At 37.3% G+C, this 25,061-nt stretch overlaps 1 protein-coding gene across 3 annotated transcripts; it reads right to left on the bottom strand.

Moving 5' to 3' along the window:
- Positions 1-1,665: 1,665 nt before the first annotated feature.
- On the bottom strand, positions 1,666-16,903 carry LOC148845228 (Exostosin family protein). Of its 3 annotated transcripts, XR_016102185.1 has the most exons (8): positions 16,539-16,903; positions 16,149-16,427; positions 14,956-15,242; positions 5,739-5,971; positions 4,082-4,239; positions 2,314-2,471; positions 2,018-2,199; positions 1,666-1,901 (listed from the first exon to the last, which is right to left on the bottom strand). XR_016102185.1 is itself a non-coding variant. In XM_088954706.1 (6 exons), exons 1-6 carry the CDS (start codon positions 16,707-16,709, stop codon positions 2,370-2,372), a joined length of 1,230 nt encoding a protein of 409 aa, XP_088810832.1. In that variant the 5' UTR covers positions 16,710-16,903; the 3' UTR covers positions 1,911-2,369. The 3 variants fall into 3 exon arrangements, 1 of the variants encoding a protein (XP_088810832.1); XR_016102184.1 differs by having other exon boundaries at positions 2,018-2,471; XM_088954706.1 differs by lacking the exon at positions 1,666-1,901 and having other exon boundaries at positions 1,911-2,471.
- Between the last annotated feature and the right edge of the window lie 8,158 nt (positions 16,904-25,061).

Genomic DNA, 25,061 nt, shown 5'->3' with positions numbered 1-25,061 from the left:
GCACTGTACATATTTGTATTTGTATTCTTTCCAAACTAAGCATAAAGAGAGTATAATGGCAAAACAAGATTTTACTTGGCCAATCCCATATAATTGAGATAAGGTTTGGATGACAATGATCATGATGATGGCTCCTTCCATTAATCCAAAATGACAGAAATGACCATTACAAAGATCAGTTCTCTTTTTCGCTTGACTAACCAGCAAGTAATTACAAGAATTCCTAATGCCATGTTTGGGAATGCTTATGTTATAAATAAGTGCTTAAAAAACAAATGCTTATTTGAATAAGCACTTATTTTGGGCTTATTTTCCAAACACCAATAAGCGCTTAATGGTGTTGTACCAGCCCAAATAAGCACTTATTTTAAAACACTCCCAAAGATGTATCTCTAGCACGCTGCAGGGTTTCTGTGGAGATGTATCTATAATGCACTGCAGGGTTTTCTTTTCAGCAGTGGGGGTGCAAATGGATCGGATCATGATCCGATCCTACTTGGTTGAATTTGAATCACCCCTATCCAATCCGATATATATACTATATATTTATTTGCATGAATATATATAGTACATATATATATATTGTAATTTATTTATAAATATACTATTTATATTATATTTTTGTATCAGATCAGATTAGATTTGAATATCTAACTTCCCAATTAAATTTGAATTCAGATCCATATCTATCAAATCCGATCAAATATTTAAAGCAGATCAGATCTACAATTAACAGTGGCAGATTGGATTCGAATATAACCTTATTCAAATCTGATCCGATCCGTTTGCATCTCTAATCGATAGTCAAAAATATTCCCAGACTGCCCAAAGTGCCCTGATGAGTTTGAAACCGTCGAACACTTGCTTCTGCATTATTCGCTTGCTTAAGCAATCTGGTTTGGGTCACTGATGGCTTTCTAACCGAAGAAGCAGGGGATAAAAAGTTAAATGGGCTGGCTTCTAAGATGGTGTCAGGAACCAGGATGATGAAAGAATCAATGTTTATAGAAGCCTCATCGCAAGGTACGGTGTGGTCTTCAAAAACAGCGTTCCCAACCCGGTTGATCTCATTTATAAAGTCAATAGGGACTGAGAAGAGTTGCAGAAGATTCTCTCTCTCTCGAATATAGATTTGCATATCATTTTCAATTTTTCTATCCTTTTAACTTCGGTCTTCTTTCATAAATTTAATTAGATGGATCTAATTCAAGAGTATGTTATTATCTTGTTTTTGTTCTGGTTCTGCATCATTTTTCAAATCTGAAATTCAATGATAAAATGATATAATATCTCCATTTACACCAGTAATTGTATACGTACATTTGTACACAATTATCTTCAGGCAAATATCAGTGCAGAAACTGCACCATGAATGAAAAATGTGAATCAAGGTAAAATATCGCATCTTTAATATTTTAATGTCTTTAACAGATTAACAAGTAACCATATAAAACTTGAACCAACAAAAAATTAAATAAACCCTCAAACATTTTTACTTGCACTATAATCACTCTTATTTTCATTAATACTCACAAACCTTCGTAATTGACTAGTATTAAGAATGAACAAAATATTTTTAAAAAACATATCGTGAATATTAGTTTATATATGACATATCTCCATCTTTATCTCGCTTAAGAAAAATAAATTGTTGCGACTTATGACTGTCACAATATTGCAAATTTGCAATTATAAATTTATAATAATAGTTCTTTATATCATACACCAACAACCCCAATATTTAAGCTTTTTTCTATAGATATATTCAAGCTCCTTTTACTTCAGCTTTCTATTTTTCGGTTCAACAATTATCAAAAGTCAAAACAGACCCTGAATGTGGCATGACGATATGCTACTTTTGGTTAAAAGGAAAGTGGATCAATTCCATGGCAGAGGGCAAACTGCATCAATTGACAAACAAAATATATTTTACACTAATCAGCGTAGGAAAACAACATGAGGGGAAAAAAAAAACGAGAAAAACGAACTTGCAAATAACAGAAAATAGATAACAAACCAAAATGCCGTTGACCAAGTCGGTGACGTTATATTGAAAAAAGCAATCCATAAACGTAACCTTCTGGTGAGGAAGGGAGGTCTATCTACCATCGCAACATACGTTGACATACGTCAATCGGCTCATCTCGTGGCCATTTCTTGCCAAACCATCTTACTTGTGGATCTTCCGTTTCATTTAGTCTAGGTTCAGAATTCCTGATCAGTTCTTCACCCAAAACGAATTCAAAGAAAAACTTGTATGTAATGATATTACAAGCTTTCTGGATCAGTGGAGCCAAGATAAGTCGCTCTTACTGTGACTGACACAGAAACGTCAACGCGTAAGAAGGATTATAGAATTCTCCGACACTTCAGTATTTGATGACACGGTGACGCAACCAAAGGTCGTACATGACCATATGAAATGCATCGAATCTGACGGGAGGTGTATTCCATTGGAAATGCTTCTGAACCTGAAAACCATATCACAAAGGAAAAGCCCATCAGCAAATGCAAAGCCTTCTGAAGAACGAAAACAGTATAAAACCCAATCTATTAATAATTCTTCAGTCTGAGGAAGAAAGGTTTCAAGTCACTACCTAGAACAAACAAATGGCAGTGGGTTCATTTTTTGAAAACAATAGATATAAGTAAGCCTTCCTTACCAATTGCACATAAACTTTCTCTTATACTCCAAATAGGTAAAAAGATATTAGTTTCCACACTTCCAAAGTCTCTCCCTCCTTTCTCTCTTTTAGGTGTTCTATCAATTTCTCTTCTCTTTTAATCTGTATCCAACTAGCTAAAAGTAAAAGAAAAGGTCTGACACAACCCCTTTTCATAGTCCATATGTAGAAATACATGGTGATTTGCTTTATATATACACAACTTTTACCTTTTCATCTTACTGTAGAAAGTACACATTTGTATTTTTCTATGTAGAACACTATTTTTTGGGTAAGCATGTATAAAACACAATAGTGAATCAATGAGACATGAGCTGCCATTTCCAATCTCTGTGTCGCTTTGTGACTGTGAGGGGGACAATGGAAAGTGTGGAAGTTAATATTTCTTTATTGGTAACATTGACTTCTATTAATATGATAAAAATGTTTTATTACATAAGTGTAGGAAGGTCTCTAGGCAGTAGACCTTGTAAGAGAATTAATTGGTGACCAAGATTTAAAAAGCGTTTACTTGAATCTACCATTTCCCAAAAATGAATAGAGTCTAATAACCACATTGGATCATTTAGTGAAAATTGTATACAATGCAAGAATCTACCATATGACAAATAGGTTTGTAGCCTGAAAGGACTCCCCATATTCATCTCCCCATCACATATTCAGGGAACAAATTTTGGCTCAAAAGCCCCTGCCACATGTTCAAAATAAACCCATTTGGGTGCAAGTTTTATATTAAAAATATTTGAAACTTTGAACAGCCAATATTAGGTCATTAGGTGGGAAAATATTAATATGAGACAGGGTGTAGGACCTGACTCATACAGCTTAGATTGCCACATCATCCATCCACATGAAAGAAATAGGATAGATCAATATTTGAAACTTTGAACAGCCAATATTAGGTCATTAGGTGGGAAAATATTAATATGAGACAGGGTGTAGGACCTGACTCATACAGCTTAGATTGCCACATCATCCATCCACATGAAAGAAATAGGATAGATCAATATTTGAAACTTTGAACAGCCAATATTAGGTCATTAGGTGGGAAAATATTAATATGAGACAGGGTGTAGGACCTGACTCATACAGCTTAGATTGCCACATCATCCATCCACATGAAAGAAATAGGATAGATCATGTAGGGAAGATCCCTACTTGACCTGATTAGGGATAATGGTACCCTCCTCTTCCTGGAAATTATATTGGAATCAAACCCAAGCTCTAACAGTTGCAAACGCATAATCATTGAAATAAGGTATACAGAGAAAACCAATTAAAGAAGACTTGGTAATAAGCTGGTACGGATTAATGATCTTAAAGTGAAAACAAATCATAGAAGAAGAAATCAGGTCAGTATTTTCTATTATTGGTTGTTGCTAGGCAAGAGTTTGTACCTTGACCAAATTGTTGTGAAGTGTAACAAATTCTGTATCAGGTATGCCTTTGAGAATGTCCTTGAGTTGGTACACATCTTGCTCCTTGAGTATGACAGAAAACTTATGCCAATCAAGGATGTCATTAAATGGTAAGTCATAGTAATTAGATAGTATCACTGCAAGAAAAACACCCAAATGACTTTAGCATATGAATTTTGGATGGATGCATATCATACAACAAATGTCAAATATAGCCTTCTCATGACCTCTGAATGTGGTATGACAATCTGTCTGCCAACTTTTGTAAATCAGTGGCATATCATTATGCACAAAAAACAAACTTTAATTATTTATCAATAACAACCACGGAAATTAGCAAGGAACAAGAGTAAAAGCATTACAATCAGATACAAGAGTTCTAAGAGGAATACTAATCTCACATGCATGTAACCCTTCAAACCCCCTAAATGATCAACCTGCCCTGGTTGGAAAGAGAGAGTAGGTATTGGATGGCTAGAGAAGGTCGGTGGTGTCTCATTTAGGAGTTGCAAAGCCTACAGCCTACACGCCCTATAGGCAATGTAAGATTAGCAGTCCTTGAATAGCTAAAATTGTCAAGCCAAATACATGTTTCATTTACACGTTTCCTGAAATTGTACCCTTGACCCAGGGTCTCCATATGTGTAAAAGAGACTTGCAAGGAATCACGTATTCAGCCACCACACCAGTTCACCCAATTTTCCCATTTCAAGTCTCAATTGAAAGGATTCATGCTAGAAAACAGAGATAATAAGGAATATTTACCAAAAGAATCAAAAGGTGGATAGCATGGAAAAAGCAACTGTCAAATAACCAATCTACATAACCCTATATCCCTATATTAGGACAATTTGAATTGACCATGGTATCCCTTGACAAGTAAGGTTCCTTGTTATTATGTTCAAACTTATTTCTTTCTCCAATAGTAAAAACTTTTTTTTGTTTTCCCATTTCCTTCTCATTTTCTGCTTGTGTTTAATGACATTAAAACAATATCATTATGCACAGCTCTGCCAGAACACACATATGAATGTGTATATGGGCAAGAATGGGAAATTCCAACTATCCAGTGCCACACTATCAACCTCATGATCACAAACTGCTAATATTAAATTCTAGAACCAGACCATACTCATTGGGACTTTAGGAATAATGAGAAGAAAAAAAGCTCCAGAATGGTCCTCTGCACCAACCCCCCCCCCGGAAAAAAAAAGAACCAACATTGTTGCTATCTTATTAGCACATCTGATAATAGATAAAGCAGTTAAATAGACTAGCAAGTGTTGCTTTTACTACTGGTTGGTAAGGGAAGTTGTTTTTCAGGATTCTGTATTGAATTTTATTGTTAGGGGTGGTCACCTCTAGGTTCTATCCAGTTGGTGACCACTAGTCACCTCCCCTGTAAGCTTTTTTCTTTAATAAATTTTATTTTATTACCACTAATGGCCTGATAACAAGCAATTACAAGGTGCTTTTGTTGCTTTTACTTTACCATTCTCTCAAAAAAAAAATGGCATGACAACAAGCAATTACTAGGTGCTACTGCTACCCATTAATAGATCAGTCAACCCTTAATGGCATTTCAAAAGGCCCATTGATGATTCATAATGACAAACTATATTACAAGTGTTATTACCTGGAATACACCCATAATGAATTGAATCAGCTATTCGAGCACTATTGACCTGGGAACCTCCAGGGCATATACAGTACTTAGTCCTGTAAAATCTCTTTTGATAAACCAGATGTCCACTGGCTCTGTTTATTCTATTGTTCATGATATCAAGTTCTGTGTCATTCTCCCACACACGTGCTAAAATAACTCTTATTTTAGAATTGCGATGACCTGCCCAGAAGCCAAGAGTTGTCCTGCAAAATATGCAGATTGTCAGTTTTAGTACCTTGCAATCACATTCTTTTTATTTAATTCCTAATGATTGACAGTGCTTTATAGTCACATGAATCCAATAATCATTTTGAGACTGGGCATATGATATTTCAAAATGATAACCTTATTTGTAAAAGGAAAGCAAAGACACGACATCCAATATTAAACAAAGCCTTTTCTTTTTGTAACTCATTAGAAATTTTATTAATTTGTGAAAGATAAGAGACATACGATACAGTTTGTTCCAAGCATAGTTTCAAGGCACCAAGGCAAGGCTAGGCGTAAAGGGAGTGCCTTGCTGCCTAGTCATCTAGGTGGGCACCTAGGCGGGGTTTTTTTTTAATAAAAATTATGAATCCTAAGCCTAGGGTAATTCACTGGGTTCCATAGCAAGCAGAAACCATCTTTCAATTTTTTTTTATCTTTTTTTTTTGACCAATCAACCATCTTTTACTATTAATTGTCTATAATCTTCATAAAAAATGTACAAACATCATTTAAAACACACTTATCAAAAAAAATTTATTTAAAACATAGAAAATCAACATATTCATGAAATAAATGGAAGAATGATGAAAAAGAAAAGAAAAGAAACTTCAGAAAATAGAGAAGCTCTGAGCCTTTATTTTTATCCTAGTAGTAGAAGAAGAAGAAGAATCATACATATTGATTCATTAAGAAGAAAAGGAAGTACAACAGGGGTGACAAATCACCCACAAAAAAAGAAGAAGAAGAAGAAGAAGAAGAAGAAGAAAGAAAAGCAACCCCCAAAAAAACCTTTACAAAGAGAATGCCCTCAAAGTCCTCACAACTCAAGCTCTCAACCTTACATCACACTTCAAGAAACTCTTCCCACCGCCTAAAAAACCAAGAAGAGACTAGCCTCTTAAGGAATTGTCTACCCCACCTACCAATGTCCCTCTCTTCTTCAAAAATTAGCCTCTATTCTCGTCAACTTTTCTAAAAACTTTCCTCACAAATTCCTCACCCCCAACAAAGAATAACCCTAAGATTTTACTTACCTCCACCTCCTTGTTAACCACCTCTTCCAGATGTAATTACCTTGCACAACACGAGCTTCATCCACTTCCACCTCCCCCTCTTGAAGGGAAACATCTGACATCTTATCTCCATTTCCTTCTAGATCTTCAATAGGTTCAGTTTTATATTTTCTGGTCCCTACGGTCTGATTTCATTTTCTTTCAATCCCCATCCTTACATTGGTATCTTCTTTCTTCTCCTCTTCTCCAACAACTTGGCACACAAACACCACTTGACTACTAGGGCTGTTCATAAGAAGGCCCAACCAACCAAACCGACCAACCCAGACCGACCCAACCCGAGTCGGCTGGGTTTTCATTAGCACGGGTCGGTTTCGGTTTGTGCAAATTCTTAAACCGAAAGAAAACCGAAACCGACCCAAACTGAACCGACTTTGTTCCTAGTTCAAACATGAAGTTCCAAAGCCCATTAGGCCACCTAGTTTTTGAATGGTTGCAAGAAACTTTGGATTAGTGAATAGTGATTAATGAACAACTTTTGTGATTAACTTTTCATTTAAATTTTATCGTAGGAGATGGCTGAAATGATGTTCAATTTATGACTGTTTTTAAAATTAGCAAAATTTTATCACAGGGATGAACTTAGAACCGAAACCGACCCAACCCAACTCAAACCGACCAGGTCGGTTTTGCTTAACACTGGGTTGGTTTCGGTTTCTATGTCTGGTAACCCGACCAGGTCGGGTCGATTGGAAAAACAGCAGTAAACCGACCCAACCCGACCCGTGAACAGCCCTATTGACTACCAAAGATATCCTCAATCCCCTTCGACCCACTTCCTTACCACTTAACCTCACCTAACTTATCTTTTAAACAAGAGAAATTTTTTGTTACATATATCAACTAACCATTCTTTGGACCTTTCATCTTTTCTTTTAAATCACATATGTTTTATTTTTCATTTTATCCCCTTGTTGAACATTAAACTTTCACCCTCCACCCTCTTCCTACCCAAGTCTTTGCCGACACATCTAATAGGGACTTCAACAAAGATTCTTGATTCTTCGACCTCCAAACCCTAGCCCCATCTTCAAACTAATGGTTATTAACCACATCTTCCTTACTACCTGCGAACTCCACTGCCTCTAGCACACCATTCAAACACGATTAGAAAACCCCATCTCAACTATTGCAAGAAGCAAACATCCTCCTACTAAGCCTTCTCCCTCTTAACCATCAATACAACCTTCTTTAATGTTTAACCTTGCCAGTTCCCTAGTCACCAAGCTCCCAGAATCCTGACGATTGGAAGACACAATCGAACCTAAAACAACCGTCACTTCTCTAGGTTGACAAGTAGATGACAAACTTAACTCTTCACCCATCATAAGCGTTTTCTAGGCTCCTAATTTCTCCAAAGGTAGTCAAAATTGAGGAGCTCATCAGTGCCTCAAACACCATCTCCTTCAATAAAGTTGATTCCCACCAAGCAAAAACCTTTGCACGATCACTAAGGCTCTGTTTGGTTTGTGGGATGGGGATGAAAAAAAGGGAATATTCCAAAAATATTCCCTTTTCTTACATTTGTTTTGAGGGAAGGAGGGGGATGGAATGAGAAAAAGGTGGGATGCTAAATCCCAAAATCGTGGATTTGGGCTCGCACCAAAACAGTGCGACCCCAATGGAAAAACTCGAGAAAATCTTGTTAGGCAGTTTTGTATGCCCTTAGCTTCAATCCATTTTGATGTACTTTTGACATTTAGTGTAAATAAATAAAGTACATGTTTGATTCATGTTGTTTGGTATAATTCTGTGTAAGACCCTAAAACTGGACACTTATAGAAACTTGTGTTAGTTTTAAATATTCACAGCCATTGGATAAGTTTTGGGAGATTTATCCTACCAAGGCTGATACTGATGTGCCATCAAGTGTTGGGATGGCTTGTTTCGACCATCAGGGTAAGACCCAAGGCACATGCAGTATGGGATTGCTTGAACCCTTGAACCAGACCAGATTTCCAGTATTGCCCTAGACCTTGGAGACGGATGGGCAAAACTGGAAAGTTACACCTGACCCCTAGACTCGATTATGACACATCACTAGGTGTCGGATCAGGCTGTCTTTGATGTGTCAATCAGTGAGATCCCTAGTGGGGGTCAAAACCTTGACATGTTGGGGCAGTTTGAGAATTCATCTGAGTGAGTGATCATAGTGACGGAATCAGCCCCTTTGTCGGACAATGGTAATGATCGGGACTGCACTCTCTCTGATGGAAACCAAACTGCCGGCAGTTGATTTCAATCGTTGGAATTTTGTTTTTGCAAAATTAATATATATATATATATATATATATATATATATATATATATATATATATGTGTGTGTGTGTGTGTGTGTGTGTGTGTGTGTGTGTGTGTGTACGGCTTCAAAAGATTTGCAAAAGGTTTTAATTCTCGGGATCCATGTGAGTAGAGAGTGCGGCACTGTTCCTTGCAGCCGAGGGAGAGGTCTTCTCTTGTCGGGCAGTGATTGATCATTAAGGGCTGAGAGGTTAAGTGTAAGATCATTTAGGATAATACCTGATGGGCTAATCTTGCACCTGCCCACAGTCCCTGGGTTTTTATAAGATGGCTTGGCCCAGGGACCACTTAATGTAAGCGTTGGGCCCATAGGGTCCATGTGATGGGCTCAAGGGGGTCACTGAGTCTTTCAGTGAATTCGGGTGGGCCTTGTAATAAGGCTGGGACGAACCCATGTGGCTGGTGTGTAGATCAATGCTTGGGTCCCACGCCATATAAAGAAGCCCGACTGGGCAGCAGATTGGAAACTAATTAAACACTGAACACTTAATGAGCCAAAAGCCCATTTCGAACTGGGCTGATATGATCACCTATTCATGGGGCGAATCTGAGATTGATGTTAGTAAAAGGATTGGGTCTTTAACCTTATCCACTCTAAGAAACCAAATTCAAATTAGATTTGAATCTGGTAACCTCCTGATAAGATCAGGAGTCAGTTAACCTAATCTGCAGATAGGGATTAAGATTATCCCCTATCCAAATACTGATTTGGATTAGGATAACTCCCAAAAAATTGGGAGGTTTCTTAATCAAGAAGAAAGAGGAGAAAACCCTAACAGAAATATCAGATTTCGAACTAGGGTTTGTATACAAGAGAGATACCCCCTGCGAATTGAGATTTGATCTCTCACAGACTCTAGAGAGAAGAGACACAGTTCAGCCCTCTTCGTCCCTGGATTTCTCCTCCTCCAGCAGCCGCCATTCCTTGTTGCAAGATTGGATCTTTGCAGCATTAGGAAGTCAAGAAATCAGTTCTTGACAACAATCTTGCAAGAAAGACCAAAAAGGTTCGATGTTCAAGGTTTCCCGAGGATTCTTGCGAAGAATCCAGTGTGTAGGACGCACCCTGCTGGTTCCGTTCCATCCACAGTTGTGTCATCTTCAGCAGGAGCGGATATTGGTTTCTTCTTTGGGTGTGAACACCAACTTTGGGAGATATTGTTTCTCTGGATCAGGTATAATCCTTCCTGTTTCCTTTTGGTTCAGATCTGGTTTGATTATGGTTCAAGTAGAATCCTTGAATATTGTATTCTAAATTTAAGGAATATGATTCCCAGTTGGAAGAAGGTAGGAAATTTTTTTTGAAATTCGCCCACCTATTCCGCACCCTTCATGGCACCCATTCGATGGATCCTACCATTCTTTCAAATCTATCTCCTTCCTCACTCCCGTATGCCTTGTCCATTCGACTTGAACTTGGTATTCTTCTTCATCTTCCTCCTCCCTCCCACATGCCTCGTCCTCTGTCGACGCTAGTTTTGCAGGCCGCCGCTGCTTCGAACTTCGCTAGTTTCATAGGCCGCCGCTACTTCAAGCTTCGTTGGTTTCACAGGCCACCGCTACTAAGAGTTGCAACAGATGAAGGAGGAAAAATAGGAAATAAAAGAAAGAATGGAGGGAGAAAGGGAGGGAGAATGAGAGATCGGAGAAGAGAGAGATCGTCGTCGTTGCTCCTTTGGTTCAAATGACGAGGAGAATGAATAGTAGATTGAGCTCCAATACTTCGGTCCCTTTTACACTTTTCCATCCCACCCAAATCTTCCCACAAACCAAACGGAGCCTAAGCTTCCCCTGGACCTCAATAATCATCTAAAAACCCCAGCACCCCTCTTCCTCAAGCACCAATGGCACCTCCACTACGCCAGCAATAAACGACCTCCTATCAACAACCTCAACTTCCTTAAGATTTTCTCTAGTAGACTCGATCCTAGTGCAAACTCACCCTTCTTGTTCGAGACAATTAAGCAACAAACGCCCCTAAAAACCTCATCAAATTTAAATGAATCAATTAAAGGCCCAGTCCGGTCTAAACAAGTCAACCCAAATAAAATTTCAAATCCACCTCAATTTGAAGCCCCTTTAACTCCCCCCCCCCCAACTGACCCGAACCAGAACCGAAACCTTGAATTGGCTCTAGCTCATTTGACTTAAACCCTAGGCGTAACTCCCGATCCTTCATCTCCTTACTACTAACTCCACTCCTGAAACAAACTTCGGGGAACCCACCCAACTCAACAACATTAATGCTATCCACTGCCAAAGTACCCTTATCTTAAACATCCCAACACCCACCCACCCCCTACCTTCTGAATCCCCCAAACTGAAATAGAACCTTTTGCCTCCCGCCCCTCACCAAGCTCCACCAATGCAAAATCATTGAGCCAATGCAATGGTAGGAAGCCTTCAACTACTAAGCATAGATTGTACCTTTCCCTGGCAAAATTCAACACCAAGGACAATGGAACCAAATTAATTTCTTCCACTTCAAGCAAAATCCACACCATTGTCAAGTTTTTCCATCTATTTATCCAAGGGTCGATTTTCTTAAAGTTCTCGTGTGCGTCCTCCACTGCACAAAACATCTATAAACTCCAAGCATTGAGAGGAATACCGAAGCTATTGATCCACATTAGACTTTTATGAACTACTGCACCTATAGCTCTGGTCAACAAATTCCACTTGCCCAACCTTATCTCCAAAAATCTAACCTTATTGGTTTCACGAGCCAAAACTTCCTCAACATCCTTGTTCAAAAAAAAAAAAAAGGAAAAACCCTGTGTTTAACTTTCTAAGTTTAATACTTCTTGGGTGCCATTCCACATTAACCCAATCCAAAACTTCTTCCCCTTCTGGCTCAGAATTGACAAATTGAGCAACTAAGCAAGCTTTATGGAACAACCCTTTTCAAAGGAACCCGACTGACTTGGAGCTAGAGGACTTTAGTTCTCTGTTGGCTAGGCTTTATGGATCTCATATCTTAGTAGACTGCCAAGTTTGGATTGGTGAAAACTGAGGATTCAATTATAAAACAAAAAACAAAAAAAAGCTTGAGGGGATTCTCCTCCAAATCCTACTACAAGTCGGCTCTCTCCTCTCTCATCTCTAAAGCCTCTCACAGTTGACCATCTAAGGAGCAAGGGATTGCTTTTTGAAAACTCTTGTAGGCTTTGTGGTTCAGACCAAGAGACTATGAGTCGTCTTTTGCCACAATGCCCATTCACCTTGGATATCTGGTCCCATTTCTAGTGGTTGTTTAACAGAAGCTGGATTTTACCTTCGGGCCTACCTTCCTTGTTGACTTTTTGGCCCCAGGTGGGCCTCTCTAGGTGAGGAAAGATCCTCAAGCACCTTGAGGAAAGATCCTCAAGCCCCAGGTGGGCCTCTCTTGTTGAATAGTTGGTATAATTTTCAATTAACTCTAAGTGTATAGTGTGTTGGAAAGCTATACATGTATAAAATCTTTTTGTACTCGAGTTAAGGGTGCCTTGCCCTCCTCCTGCTTGTTTTTTGAATGATATATACTTCTTCATTTATCTATCAAAAAAATTGAGCAACCAAGCAAGCAACTAACCACCTAACTCGATCAAGAGTATTTCCATTTGACCTCATGAACACTTCCTTCATCTCACTTCACCTTGTCTCACTTCTTTTCTCTGCCTAACTCAACCAAGTCTATGTTTTCCCCTGGTCACCCCAGAATCACCATGTTTGATGAGGTTTTGCATTATATAGCAATAGGTTTATTATATGCTTTCGGTTCCCTTGATGGAATCCCTTTAATGCTTCTTGTGGTTGTTGTAAATACCCAATCCTCAATCTTAGGTCATCTAGCAACTCGACATTTCTCCCCAAGGATGGGAAGAGAATAACTCTCTAGGATGCTTCTGGTTCTTGCTTTGTATTCTTTTCTCTTTTAATTTTGATAATTTTTTTTTGCTAATTAGAAAAGGTATTAAGTATCATTAACAACGAAAAGTATGGAAAGACTAACCATAGGGATGTGGAAAAGAACCCATCATACCCATCTTCTCAATCAAAGAATTGAATAAGAAACCCATCATACCCACCTTAGCGATTAAGCAAGGTGACCCTCCATGAGCACCTTATCACCTAGGTGTCACCTGACAACTATGGTTCCAACTTCCAAGCACTCCATGGCTCCATTTAGGTTAGCCCTAGACAAGCCACTTTCTGAAGGACACCGAGTTAAAGAAATGAGCCTAAAATAACAATGCAAGTCCCATCAAACTTCATTAAACCAAAATTTAGATCTAGTTACATAGTTAAATGAGGTCAACAATTATTGAAATGGACGTAAACATTAGCTACAAGAAAAGTAGGAATAAATCTTCCTACATTGGAAGCAAACCACATCCTCCAGGGTCCATACACAACAAGGTATATTAAGAAAAGAAAAAGATAACATAGAATATTGAACATGTTTTTCATAATTGAAGTTGGGGGCACTAGCCTTATGTGACTTGTGATGTTCAAAAAGGTTTCAGTTCTAGGTTTGGGAATGCCAAAATTCTAACATCCAATAATTATTTATTTATGTGCTGATCAATAAAAGAAATTTTACTAAGAAAAGAGAAAATGCATACAAAAGGCAAAGTTCTCTTTAATGCCTCTTTGCTCTCAATCGCATAGCACAAGCCTTTCGAGAATGCCAAAATCAAACTAACTTATATCTAACTCCAATTGGCTGAACACGTTGGTTGTTTAGTGGACTGTGGAACCAATGATAACACCCCATGCCAATCATAAAATACATGGGGCCCACCACCTTTCAATCTCTCACTGTGGGTCACATGTATTTTATGATTGGGATGGGGTGTTATCATTGATTCCACCAGGGATGACAATGGGTAGGGCACCCGTGAAAACTTCCCTTCTCATTCTCAAACCCACCTAAGCACCCTTGATCCCAAACCTGTTTAACTTTTTTCCCAATTTCCCAAACCCATCATCACATAAGCAAAATGTGATGCCCTCTTAAGCAAAAATGGTGTGGTAGGCTAGTGGTGAAGATGTATATAGTTTGACTATGGTATCAGAATAACTTATAACCATAACCAATCAACCAGTATCATAAAAGTGGTAATGAATCAGTTGCTTTCTATTGAAATTCATGGGCGGCTTTGATTGGTCAAAGTTCTTCGAGTATCATGTCTTTTCCAGCATCATAGATTTTCCCATACTTAATAATATATGCAAGGGTTTATAATCAGGTAATGGGAGTGGACCTATGTTAAATATAATCAGGTTTGGGTATCAGGTACCCTAAGGACAAAACCTAAACCTGTCCCAAACCCTATAGGGTTTTGATAAATGGGTCCTATAGGGGTCAGGACAGGTCGAGTACCCAAAAATTCCCACAAAATTGCCCAATAAACAGTCAATGCGTTCAGCTAATCCAATCTCACTTATATCAGGGGCCAACCCAGATAAAAAGTATTTGCTTGCACAGATATCAAGGAGGTATTTATTGTTGTCAGACAATAACTAATAAATTGAGACAACATAACCAACAGATGTCCTTTCAAATGTTAGTCTTCATATTGTAAAATATGTAAAGTGATGCTTCCACCATGTTGTGTTACCTATTTTCTATGTCATTCCCACCAGCTGGAAGAGCAAATGGCTGCAATACTTGAGGGAGAGCTACGTCCTTGTGTGGAATGAATCCAACATCATAGCTAGGAGAACAGACAACTCTAATTGAATTCTTAACAAGTAACGGAACTCCTTCGGTTGCCCTGACACCAACATCATGACAAGTAACAAAAAAATGATCGGCACCCAGAGTTCTATTCCAGTAAGGGTACTTCGATATTAGGCTTTCGATATAATTTTGGACAATTATCGTCATGTTCTCATAAGATGTGCCCTGCAGACAATTAAATACACATCACATGCAAATGGAATCAGAAAGGTGAATAAATCTTAGTTCAAAAGAAGAAATTTTATCACTCTGCACTAAATGACTCAAAAATTCTGAATTATCTTACAAAGGAAAGGATACCACCATTAATTAAAAGAAAAACGAAAAAAGAAAGAAAGGCAGGTTCCGAAGTTCTAGTAACCTAATTTGATGAAAAATGTGTTTTGCCCAAAAGATGTCTTAGATGGGATCCATTTCTGAGGTCATAAAGCCCTAGCTACATGGAACATGTACAGAAGAAGTAGCACGCCATTCTCCTCTGGTTTCACTTATATACTTTGTTTTCAATATACAAGGAAATGTTCTCCATTGAACTGTGCAGCTACAGGACTGTAAAGGGAATGGAGCCAAAGGGAAAATTGCTAATAAGACTAGATTGTGCCATTCAAAAGTTTAGCAAACAAATTTGTAATTTGAGATTCCCCTGTTCCGAACTTCATATAATAAGCTCGTTTCCCTGCTTTCGGGATTCAGAGATTCCATCCCTGCAGTTTGATGTGCCAATGTGAATGTAGTTAATTACTTGGCTATAAAACTTATAATCTCCTCTATTTGTAGCAAATGTCCATGGTTGCTGCAAACACATTTTGGCACTACATCCACTCAAAGTTTTATTTCAGAATACTGTAGATTAGAACAAGAAATGAGACATGATTCTATGTTTCTTGGCAGTTAACTTTGGGGAAGATAAATAGTATTAATACTAAATTTTGGATAAACAATAGATTTTAGAATAATTTATCAAAAAAAAAAAACAACAGATTTTAAGATATGTGGTAAACTATGATCTGTAAAAGGCTTTGTAATGGATTGCAGTGGTGAATTAATAAAGGGAAGGGAGGAGAGAACTACTTTTCCTCTCATCTTGTGACAAGAAATCGGAATGAAGAAAAGATCAGCCTGATCTGGATCATCCGTACGAAATCGGCTCTCTCTAATATTCTGGAAGAAATAACCCTCGCTTGCGTATTTTCCCGTAAGCTTCCTCGGCGTCTGGTAATAAGTATTGGGATCTCCATCGGGATATATGTAAACTTTAAAGTTCTTCTCCATTTCCGCGTAATTCAGCAAGAAAACCTTCGTTGAGTGATAGATGTCTGAAAGTTGCTCAAAATCTCCCTCTGCAACGACCTTTATACATCAAAACCTGCGTAAAAAACTCAGAAAAAAAATCCCGAAAACCGAACTTCGAAATAGGGGATCGAATCGAAAACAATAAATTAAATTAGAAAAAAGAAGTACCTTAACTTTAGGAGGATTTTCCGAGAGATCCGACCCGTACTGAAGTGGGAAACGGAGAGATTTGAAGGAGACATAAGTGAAGGAAATTAGGGTTAAAGCGGCAAAAGTGAGAAGCGATCGCTGTAGGGTGCAGACCGGAGAGGACGGATAGGGAACTGGTTTTCCCATCATCCTGACCGGAAATCGTCGCCAAGCACAGGTTCAGTTTGTGAATCCGTAACCGCAGGTTCCAGCGACACGAGAATACAAAGACGATCTTGCGAGTTATTTGTAATTTTGTCTGTCTTTGTGTAGAAGTTTGGCACTTCGGCCTGAGGCGAACTGTAGTCTGTAGAGTGGAGCTCTCCAGATTTCTGCCGGGAAATGGCAACCTCAGTTTTGATATTTAGCGGTTCTGTTAGGGTTATTTTAGTCAATTTAATAAATGAACATTTGTCGCCCCCGAACGCACCGCTACTAGGTAGTAGATCGAAATTTGATTTGTGTATAATCTGGTTCTAGTCGGATCTTATTCATCGGATTCGAATCATTGTCAGAAATTAATTAGCAAAATAGTTTCAAAATTAGGGTCTCGAATGTGTGTGTCGAGTTACTCCTCACATGAATACGAGAGTCCGGATGTACTCTCACACGACTTCACATCATGTACAGCCGCATATCGAGAATATATTATGAACTTTGTTGTTATTATTCATGGGCGATGTTTCTAATACACGGTAGGATGTAGCTGTATAGTCGGTGTGACAAGCACTCCCTGCGAGTAGATATAGATCTCAATTATGAGATGTACCGTGTATATGTTTTGGTTTCCTCCGACCATACAAATTCAGATTTATTAATCAGAGAGGGTAGGGAGTAATAGAGTACGAGAGTATTATGTAATGTAACGTAAGAGAGTGGGGTTGTGGTGAGAATGAGTGAGGGTAGGGGTTTTTACAGCCATAACAAGATACTAATAACGACCATGCCGTGCTAGGCATGACCCCTATCATGCATTCATGCTGGGCCGGCCACTATTGGCCTAACTCGCATTACAACTCTACCAAAACCTTGTAGGGTGACACTTTCAACTATTCAACTGACCAAGTCAACGATGGGTTGAAAATTTGTGGAAAATCATAAATCCTTTATCTGGTAATTGGTCATTGGCTGTAAATAAAAATTCTCTTAAAACATTTTTTAATTTCGTTAAATTGGAAGCAAATTTATGTGGATAACTTTCTAATGTATCACACTCGCACTATGTAGCAGGGCCTCCCATTGCTAATATAGTGTTCCCTATGTGCAGCTGTGACATGTGAGGTCAATGTGAGTAAAGCTTTGTGGAATCGGGATTTGTTCCTCATAGAGCACACTCCACAGACACCGTATATTGGGAGCATCTCCCTATGAATAACAACATAAAGTATAGGAGATGTTCTTGATGTGTGGCTGGAAAGCGTTGTGAGGTTGATGTGAGGAGTGCTTTTTTAGGAGTAGATCCCAACTCAAATTGGATTCTTAGAGAGGAGAAAATTGCTTAAAATACATTTTGCTTTTGGTGTAAATATTTATTGATGTAAAAATACATCAATAGAGTTCAACACCCACCGACTTAAATGAATAAACCATTAGGTTGTGTTTATTTGTGGTGTAAATACAAAGTTACACTAATGGATTTTAAGAAGGGTTAGATCTGTCGATGTAAAAAGCAAACCAGCTTTTACACCCATTTACACTCATATGTGTTTGGATAATCGATGTAAAAGTAGCATTACCTTGTTGCTGACATTTGGAGAATACCCATTGATGTAAATCTCCATCCCTCTTTTTGTAGACCACCCAATACAAAGCGTGAAGGCCATTGGTGAGATGGCAAGAGGTTCAAAGGCCCCGTCTATGCAACCCATGTGGTAGAGGGAACTATTGTATGCTTGTGTTCCACTGTGAGTGTCGTGCCTACATTTTTGGGTATAAAGGAAGGAAAGGATGCAAGCGATCAATGTGCTTAGCTCCCCTCTAGCCGATGATGATGAAATGGTTTGACAATCATTCCTTTTTAGCATAAGAGAAATATCAGCCCTATGCAAGCACTTACCTCCACATCTCATCAATGCCTACTCCACATTGGAGGCTCTAATAGCTTGTTTGTGGCAATGCCGCACAATAGCACCCAAGCCAGACTCTGGTCGAACCATCAATTTGATCAACGTTATCAATGCACGGGACAAGTATCAGCCACCTTCGTCAACGCCACTGCTCAGCAACATTAATTCTAATTTCTATATCTAATCATCTATCATTTTTTTTTTAATTTATCTGGGTTGGCTTGTTTTCTCATGGTAGAGATGAGAAAAAAGTTTATAAGATCTCCCTAAAAAAACCCAAAAACGAAACCCCCAATCATAATCCAGTAGTCTCTGTGTACCCGAAGAATACCGCCCAACTCAAAATCTGCAAAAGGGCTCGAAGACAACCTTGCTCCCTCCCCCCAAAAGGCTTCCAAATCTCCTTTGGAACTGAAGCCTTGTTGTAGAACCTTGAGTCCATCGATATGCGAGTGGTATTTTGTCTGATCGACACTTTATAGATATGGCTTTGGATGGCTAGGAGGAGAAGAAATGGCACCAGTGAAGAGACACTACCATGGGGTTGAGACAAAACAGGAGGAGATGGAGAAGAGAGAGATGTTACGAGTAGGAGTACTTTTACTTTAATGGAGAAATGAAGAGATTTTATGTCATTTTTTTAAATATATTTTTCACATAGATTATCGATGTAAAAGTTTCTTAAAAGGGACGTTTTACAACGATCTTCATTGGTGTTTTACATTTTATCCAAACAACCATAAAGCTGGACCAGAGTGTAGTATTACAACCGTCCAACATTTACACCATTGACAAATGCAACCTTATACTTTAAAGAGTGTGATGCATTAATAGGAATCCCCCGTTGAGGTCGGGGTCGGGGTTAGGGATGGGGATTGAGGTCCATGCCCTGCCCCAACCTTGATTATATATATATCAAAACATATTTAAAACATTATTTATAATTTAAATTTTTTATTTATTTTAAAAAATACTATTATCTGAAAACATTTTGGGGATTTAGGTCACCACCGGGAACCCATCCCCGTCAAGGATCAGGGATGGGGGTTAATTTCAGAATCAGGGTCGGGGATGAGGAATATGATTCTCGCCTTGTTGCCATTCTTACACACCTTATAGTTTTACATATTTACTTAAACCTACCTTATAGTTTTCATTTTACTAAAGCGTTCCATATATTGCACAACTTATTTACTTAATCAACCTTTTATTAATGAGTGTTTGTTTTGCCATTAGGCCCATGATTTTTTATTCAAAAAATAAAAAACAAAATTGACCAAATATAGCCAATAGAGTGGTTGCCTGTATCTTATTAAGGGCAAAGATGGTATTTTATTTTTATCTTCTTTTGATTAAATTTATTTAAATGAACATTAGGATCAACGCTCTAATTTTTCGCTGTCATCTAAGGGAAGATTGATTAAATCCATTGCAAATTATAAGTGGTGTTTTAGTAAAATGCTAACCATAGGGTAGATTTTAGTAAATCCATGAAACTACAAGGGGTATTTTAGTATATGACCATTTTTATTATTTAGCTTTCTCTTAATAAATCCCGTGCGTCGCACGGGTCCCCGCTAGTAAACCATTATAACTTTGAAAAGTATGATTATCCATGTAAAAAGGAGTAAAAAGGAGTCTGGATCTCCTGCACAATCCGTTCTACACAACTTCCTGTACATCCAAACATACCATGACACATGTGTGGACAATTTAACTGATCTCTCAAGATGCTTGTTTCATTTATTTAATTATTTTAGAAATTTAGTCATAAAAAAGTTTTGACCATCCAACCCAACCGTGAGAAACAAATTTGGCGGAGGATAGCAGGGGTCATCTTCTTCATGTTTTCACCAACAAACCCTTTATCCTCACCAGCACCGCGCTTTTTATTTCCTACCAAACAAGTGACACAGAAATTATTTACAATGAGTCATATCATGATTTTAGTTTCGAATTCAACTACTCCATGTAATCTACTGAAACATGAAAGTGGAAATTGATCCCTTTTAAAAGATTTATTAAGTGGGTGTTCTCTATTCTACCATTGTTGCTTCTCCCTACTTCTCCCACTATTCTCCACTGGGAACGTTTTGACTCTTTTGGTTTCTTAGAACCATCGTTCTATTCACCATCACGACTTTCTGCTGTTAATTTTCACAACCCCACAATACATGGTTGGTGAATTAGAGGATCCTCAAATCCTCATTCCATTTTGTTTCCCAAAACCACCGCTCCACCACCATAAACTTGTTGGTATTTCCAAACAAGCATAAAAAAGGAAAAGAACCATCTTAATTTGCATTTTAAAAATAAAAAAGATAAGATAATAACTTTGTAGACATAACAAATAATTCAATATAGGTCTCACTATCAAATCAAAATGCTTGTATAAAAACAATTTAATACTCCTAAATCATTTTCCATTGTGCCAAATTATAGATTTACAAGTTTAATCTAATTATTACTTATGAATTTTGTTTCTATCTTCGTAAAGAAAGCGATGATAGATGAGAGACCAATTGAGAAAAAATAGAAAGAAGTCTTCAACTAGATGGAGTTGAACCAGGCTTGAGGAGGGAAGTGGTGAGACAATGTAACATCTATTGGGCAGAGGATAAACTTTTTCTCCTATGGCACCGCATTAACCGACAAGAAGAGAAGTAATAACTACCGAAATTAGTGATTCCGACGAAAGAAATGATATACCAATAGAGACAGGACAGTAATTGGGAAAAAGACGAGGTTTATGGGAACCTCTCTCCCTCGCATCTCTTATGGGTAAATAATAAATCTGTTTAAACTGTTTTGTCTTTTCATTTTGTTTAATTTTTTAATATTTAATAGAAAAAGACTAAAAAAATATTTGATGTCCGTTAATATTCTTTGTACGTACGACATTTACAAATCGTGCGATTGAATGGAGGAACTAATGCATGACGCGCTATTGAAATTTACATCCATATAAAACGTTATGATAAGTGAAGTTTACCGGCATCAATATTACACTCCATCGAAACGCCCACAAATACGGACCGCAAGTAAATTTTACACGAAAACAAGGGCAATTGTAAAAGAATCACATGTCACATTTCTAACTATAAATACTCCCTCCCGCCAAGTTGGAATTTGGAAGTCGGTTTGGAAGCTCGAGTCGGAGTTTGTCTGGATTTAGGTCCCTCTCGTCTGTTGTCTCGCCGCCTTTGAAACCATGCCTCGCCGAAGCTCCGGTGCGTCTCGACTTATCTCTTCTCTATCTCTCCACCGTTCTGATTGACATCTATTAAATTAGGGTTTCCTTTTTTATCGTTCGACTTCCATGAATTTGTCTTCGTTGCATTTCCAAGTCTCCATTCCGTTTAATTTCTAATATTGATGCTATTTGTTTCTGCTGGTCTCATTGACTATTGCCCTATCTAATGTTTGTTCATCGCATTGTTGTACTCAGTTACACAGGCTCCTGTTAGCCTGTTTGGTCAGACTTATCTGTTTGTTCTGTGACCGACTGTGTTCTTCTGTATTCGACTTATTCTGTTTGTTGCCCAAATCGTGGGGGAAAAAAAAAGGAAAGAAACGATCTTGCGTAGCCAGTAACTGTCTCATTATTCAATTTGTTTCGTTTTTTTTTTTTTTGACGAGTAAAAATATTATATTAACAACGAGAACAGTAAACAAAGTTTTGTACAGGAGGATGAAAAGGAGGGTACTCATAACATACAAAATATTCCTGCTGCAAGATTTTGCCTAACTTTGCTATTTGATGAGCAGGAATATTATACCTCCTTTTGATGAAAATTAACTTAAAAGTTTCAAAAGAAAGCAGTAAATTTTTGGTCTCTGTTAAGAGGCTTAAAAGAGACCAATGTAAAGAGGAATGATCTTGAAGAGCTTGAATAACTGCTTTGGAATCAGAGCAGATCAAAATGTGTATTCTCCTTAAAGATTGGGCAATGGAAAGTCCTTTATAGATACCAAAAAGTTCTGCTTCTTCAACTGACTTTAAACTCCTTCTTCCTCCTGCAATTTGTAAGCAATTTAAATGTGAATCAAGTAAAATAGCACCATAAGAATAAGAAAGCTGATAAAATTTTCCTGCATCAGTAAAGATGATACAATCAGTATTTTGTGTAATCTGTAAGCAGATCTGGGGAGGAAGATCAGGAGTTATATTTAAGTGAGAAGAAGAAATGTTATGAAAGATACTATTAGTTTTTCAGATTATCCAATGATTGGAAATAGTATTGTTTTTGAAAATTCTTTCATTTCGAGCAAACCAGATATAATAAAGAGATATGGCATACCAGTCAAGAATCTGTTTAAGGAGATGTTTATCAGGAATTTTATGCATAAGATCTAGCATGCCTTTAGACCAAGAAATATAAGGGGAATTAGGATTTGGACCAAATCCAGTCCAATTGACATCCCTATCCACATCCTCCTAAACCTCAATGAAATTTCCCTTTCAGATATTTTCTCCACAAATGTCGGTTGGGTCATAGAACAGTAAGCAAACAAGAATTCAAGGCACAACTCAATATATCATCAAAAAGTTTTCGCCGTAGAAATTTTCATCACTAATGACATCTTCTAATGAATCATTTCTATAATCGATACTAGATTTCTGGTCATCCAACATTTTGGAAGAAAATAAACAATTTAGTTGGTTTAATCTGAGACCAAATCAGCCCCCCACAATGTCCCACAGCACATCCCCCCGCCTTGTATTGGGAACATCTCTCGATGATAATCTCAGAAATGATGATGTCATCATCAGGAGATGTTCCCAATACATGGCGGGGATGTGCTGTGAGACGTTGTGGGGGGCTGATTTGAACTCGTTTAATCTATGCAAAAAAACAAAAAGAAAATGAAAGGAATTGATGATGAGAGGCAAAAATTGAACAAATAGTATTTTCTTGTGGAGAAAACAAGAAAATAGAAAAAATAACAAACTTGGGATGATAGATTTTTAATCACCCAAAAGTGAAAAATAATAAGGGAAAAAATCCCACTTGATTAATTAAGAATGAAGAGAGAACGAGGAAGGTTATTTTTGGCCCTTGTTGCATTGAAGTTAGGCCTCTGAACGATACCCAAAAATCTGTGGCCCTATCCCATACCCAATTCAATTATTTCAGATTCGGAAGATGTATTTATGTAATCAGATCAGATTCGGATTCAAATTTGACTCCTTCATCTAGTTAAAATCCAATTTGATTATATTATAATATTTATTGGTTTTAATATATAAATTTTATATAATTATATTTAAAACTATAAAGAATATATTTTTATATATTACATTATATATAAATTTATATATATAAATTCGATATGTTATATTTACATTAATATATATATATATATATATATATATATATATATATATATATATATATAAGTGAAAAGTAATTAACATTTTAATTTTTTTTAAATACTTTAACAATTAAAGTGAAGTTGAATTAAATCTGAATCTAATTCGAGTCCATTAGGATTCAAATTTGAAATCAGATTGGTTTCAGATTCAAGTTTTCAATAATCAAATCTAATTCAGATTTTGCTAAATCTGATCTAATTACAACCCTAATTGAAGTAAGCCTAGGAGAAACTAGAAATTTTATTTTTCTTCATTTTAATTTTTTTTTTATTTTCCCATAATTATACCAAAGTGCCTTTCTCATATGTTTTAATCGAAAAAAAAGACAATCCTTTTCTTATCAAATAAATCAAGTATTTAGATTTTTTAGACTTGTGCCCCTTTACACCTTAGGCCTTTGAGGTTTATGATTCTTTAGGTTGTGTTTGATTGCAATGCAAATAAATTTGCACTGATGCAAAACCATGGCAATGAAAATTCTGACCTATTTTTGTTTCAACTTTTTGCTTATTTTGTTTGATTGCAGTACAAAAGAAGTAAATTAAGACATGAAACAGAATAAAGTAAAATACAAAACAAAATTAAACAAGAATTTGCATTTTTAGATTTGCACTCCTATGTATTTGTACTAGTGCAAATAAAATTGTACTGTAACCAAATATAGCCTTAAGATAAAGGCTTAGATGTCAAACCAAAGTTTTGAGCTTAAACCATGCCACAAATTTTAGAGCCTTGCCTTAGGCTATGTTTGGTTTGAAGGAAAGGTAGGGAAAGGTAGGAAAACCTTTACAAACCTTATATTGGTTTCCCTGTCTTTCCCTTCATTTTCCTACCTTTTCCTTCAAACCAAACATAGCCTAAAAGCACAATTGCACAAGTCACATGCCTTTAACCGTGCCATATAAAATTTGAACCTTGTTGGGATATGGAGGAGAGTAGAGTTGTTAGGACTTAGTATGTGAGAGATAGTACACTAGGTAAGATAGGATAGTAGCAAATGATAAAGACTCAAGTTGTTGGGAAAATGGGAACTTGTATTGGGTTGTTCTCAAATGTACA

Source organism: Nelumbo lutea, chromosome 7 (assembly GCF_056320005.1).
Source record: "Nelumbo lutea isolate HS-2025 chromosome 7, American lotus-T2T, whole genome shotgun sequence".
NCBI lineage: Eukaryota > Viridiplantae > Streptophyta > Magnoliopsida > Proteales > Nelumbonaceae > Nelumbo > Nelumbo lutea.
The sequence above is the reverse complement of the archived record's forward strand: the minus strand, read 5'-3'. Positions and strand labels throughout refer to the sequence as shown.

Excerpts from the sequence above, each read along its gene's own strand:
- LOC148845228 (XM_088954706.1), bottom strand. The coding sequence starts at position 16,709 with ATGATGGGAAAACCAGTTCCCTATCCGTCCTCTCCGGTCTGCACCCTA. Across the intron at positions 15,243-16,148 it reads GTCACAAGATGAGAGGAAAA|GGCACATCTTATGAGAACAT; the intron begins GTAGTTCTCTCC and ends AATTGTCTGCAG. Across the intron at positions 5,972-14,955 it reads GGGAATGACATAGAAAATAG|GACAACTCTTGGCTTCTGGG; the intron begins GTAACACAACAT and ends CATATTTTGCAG.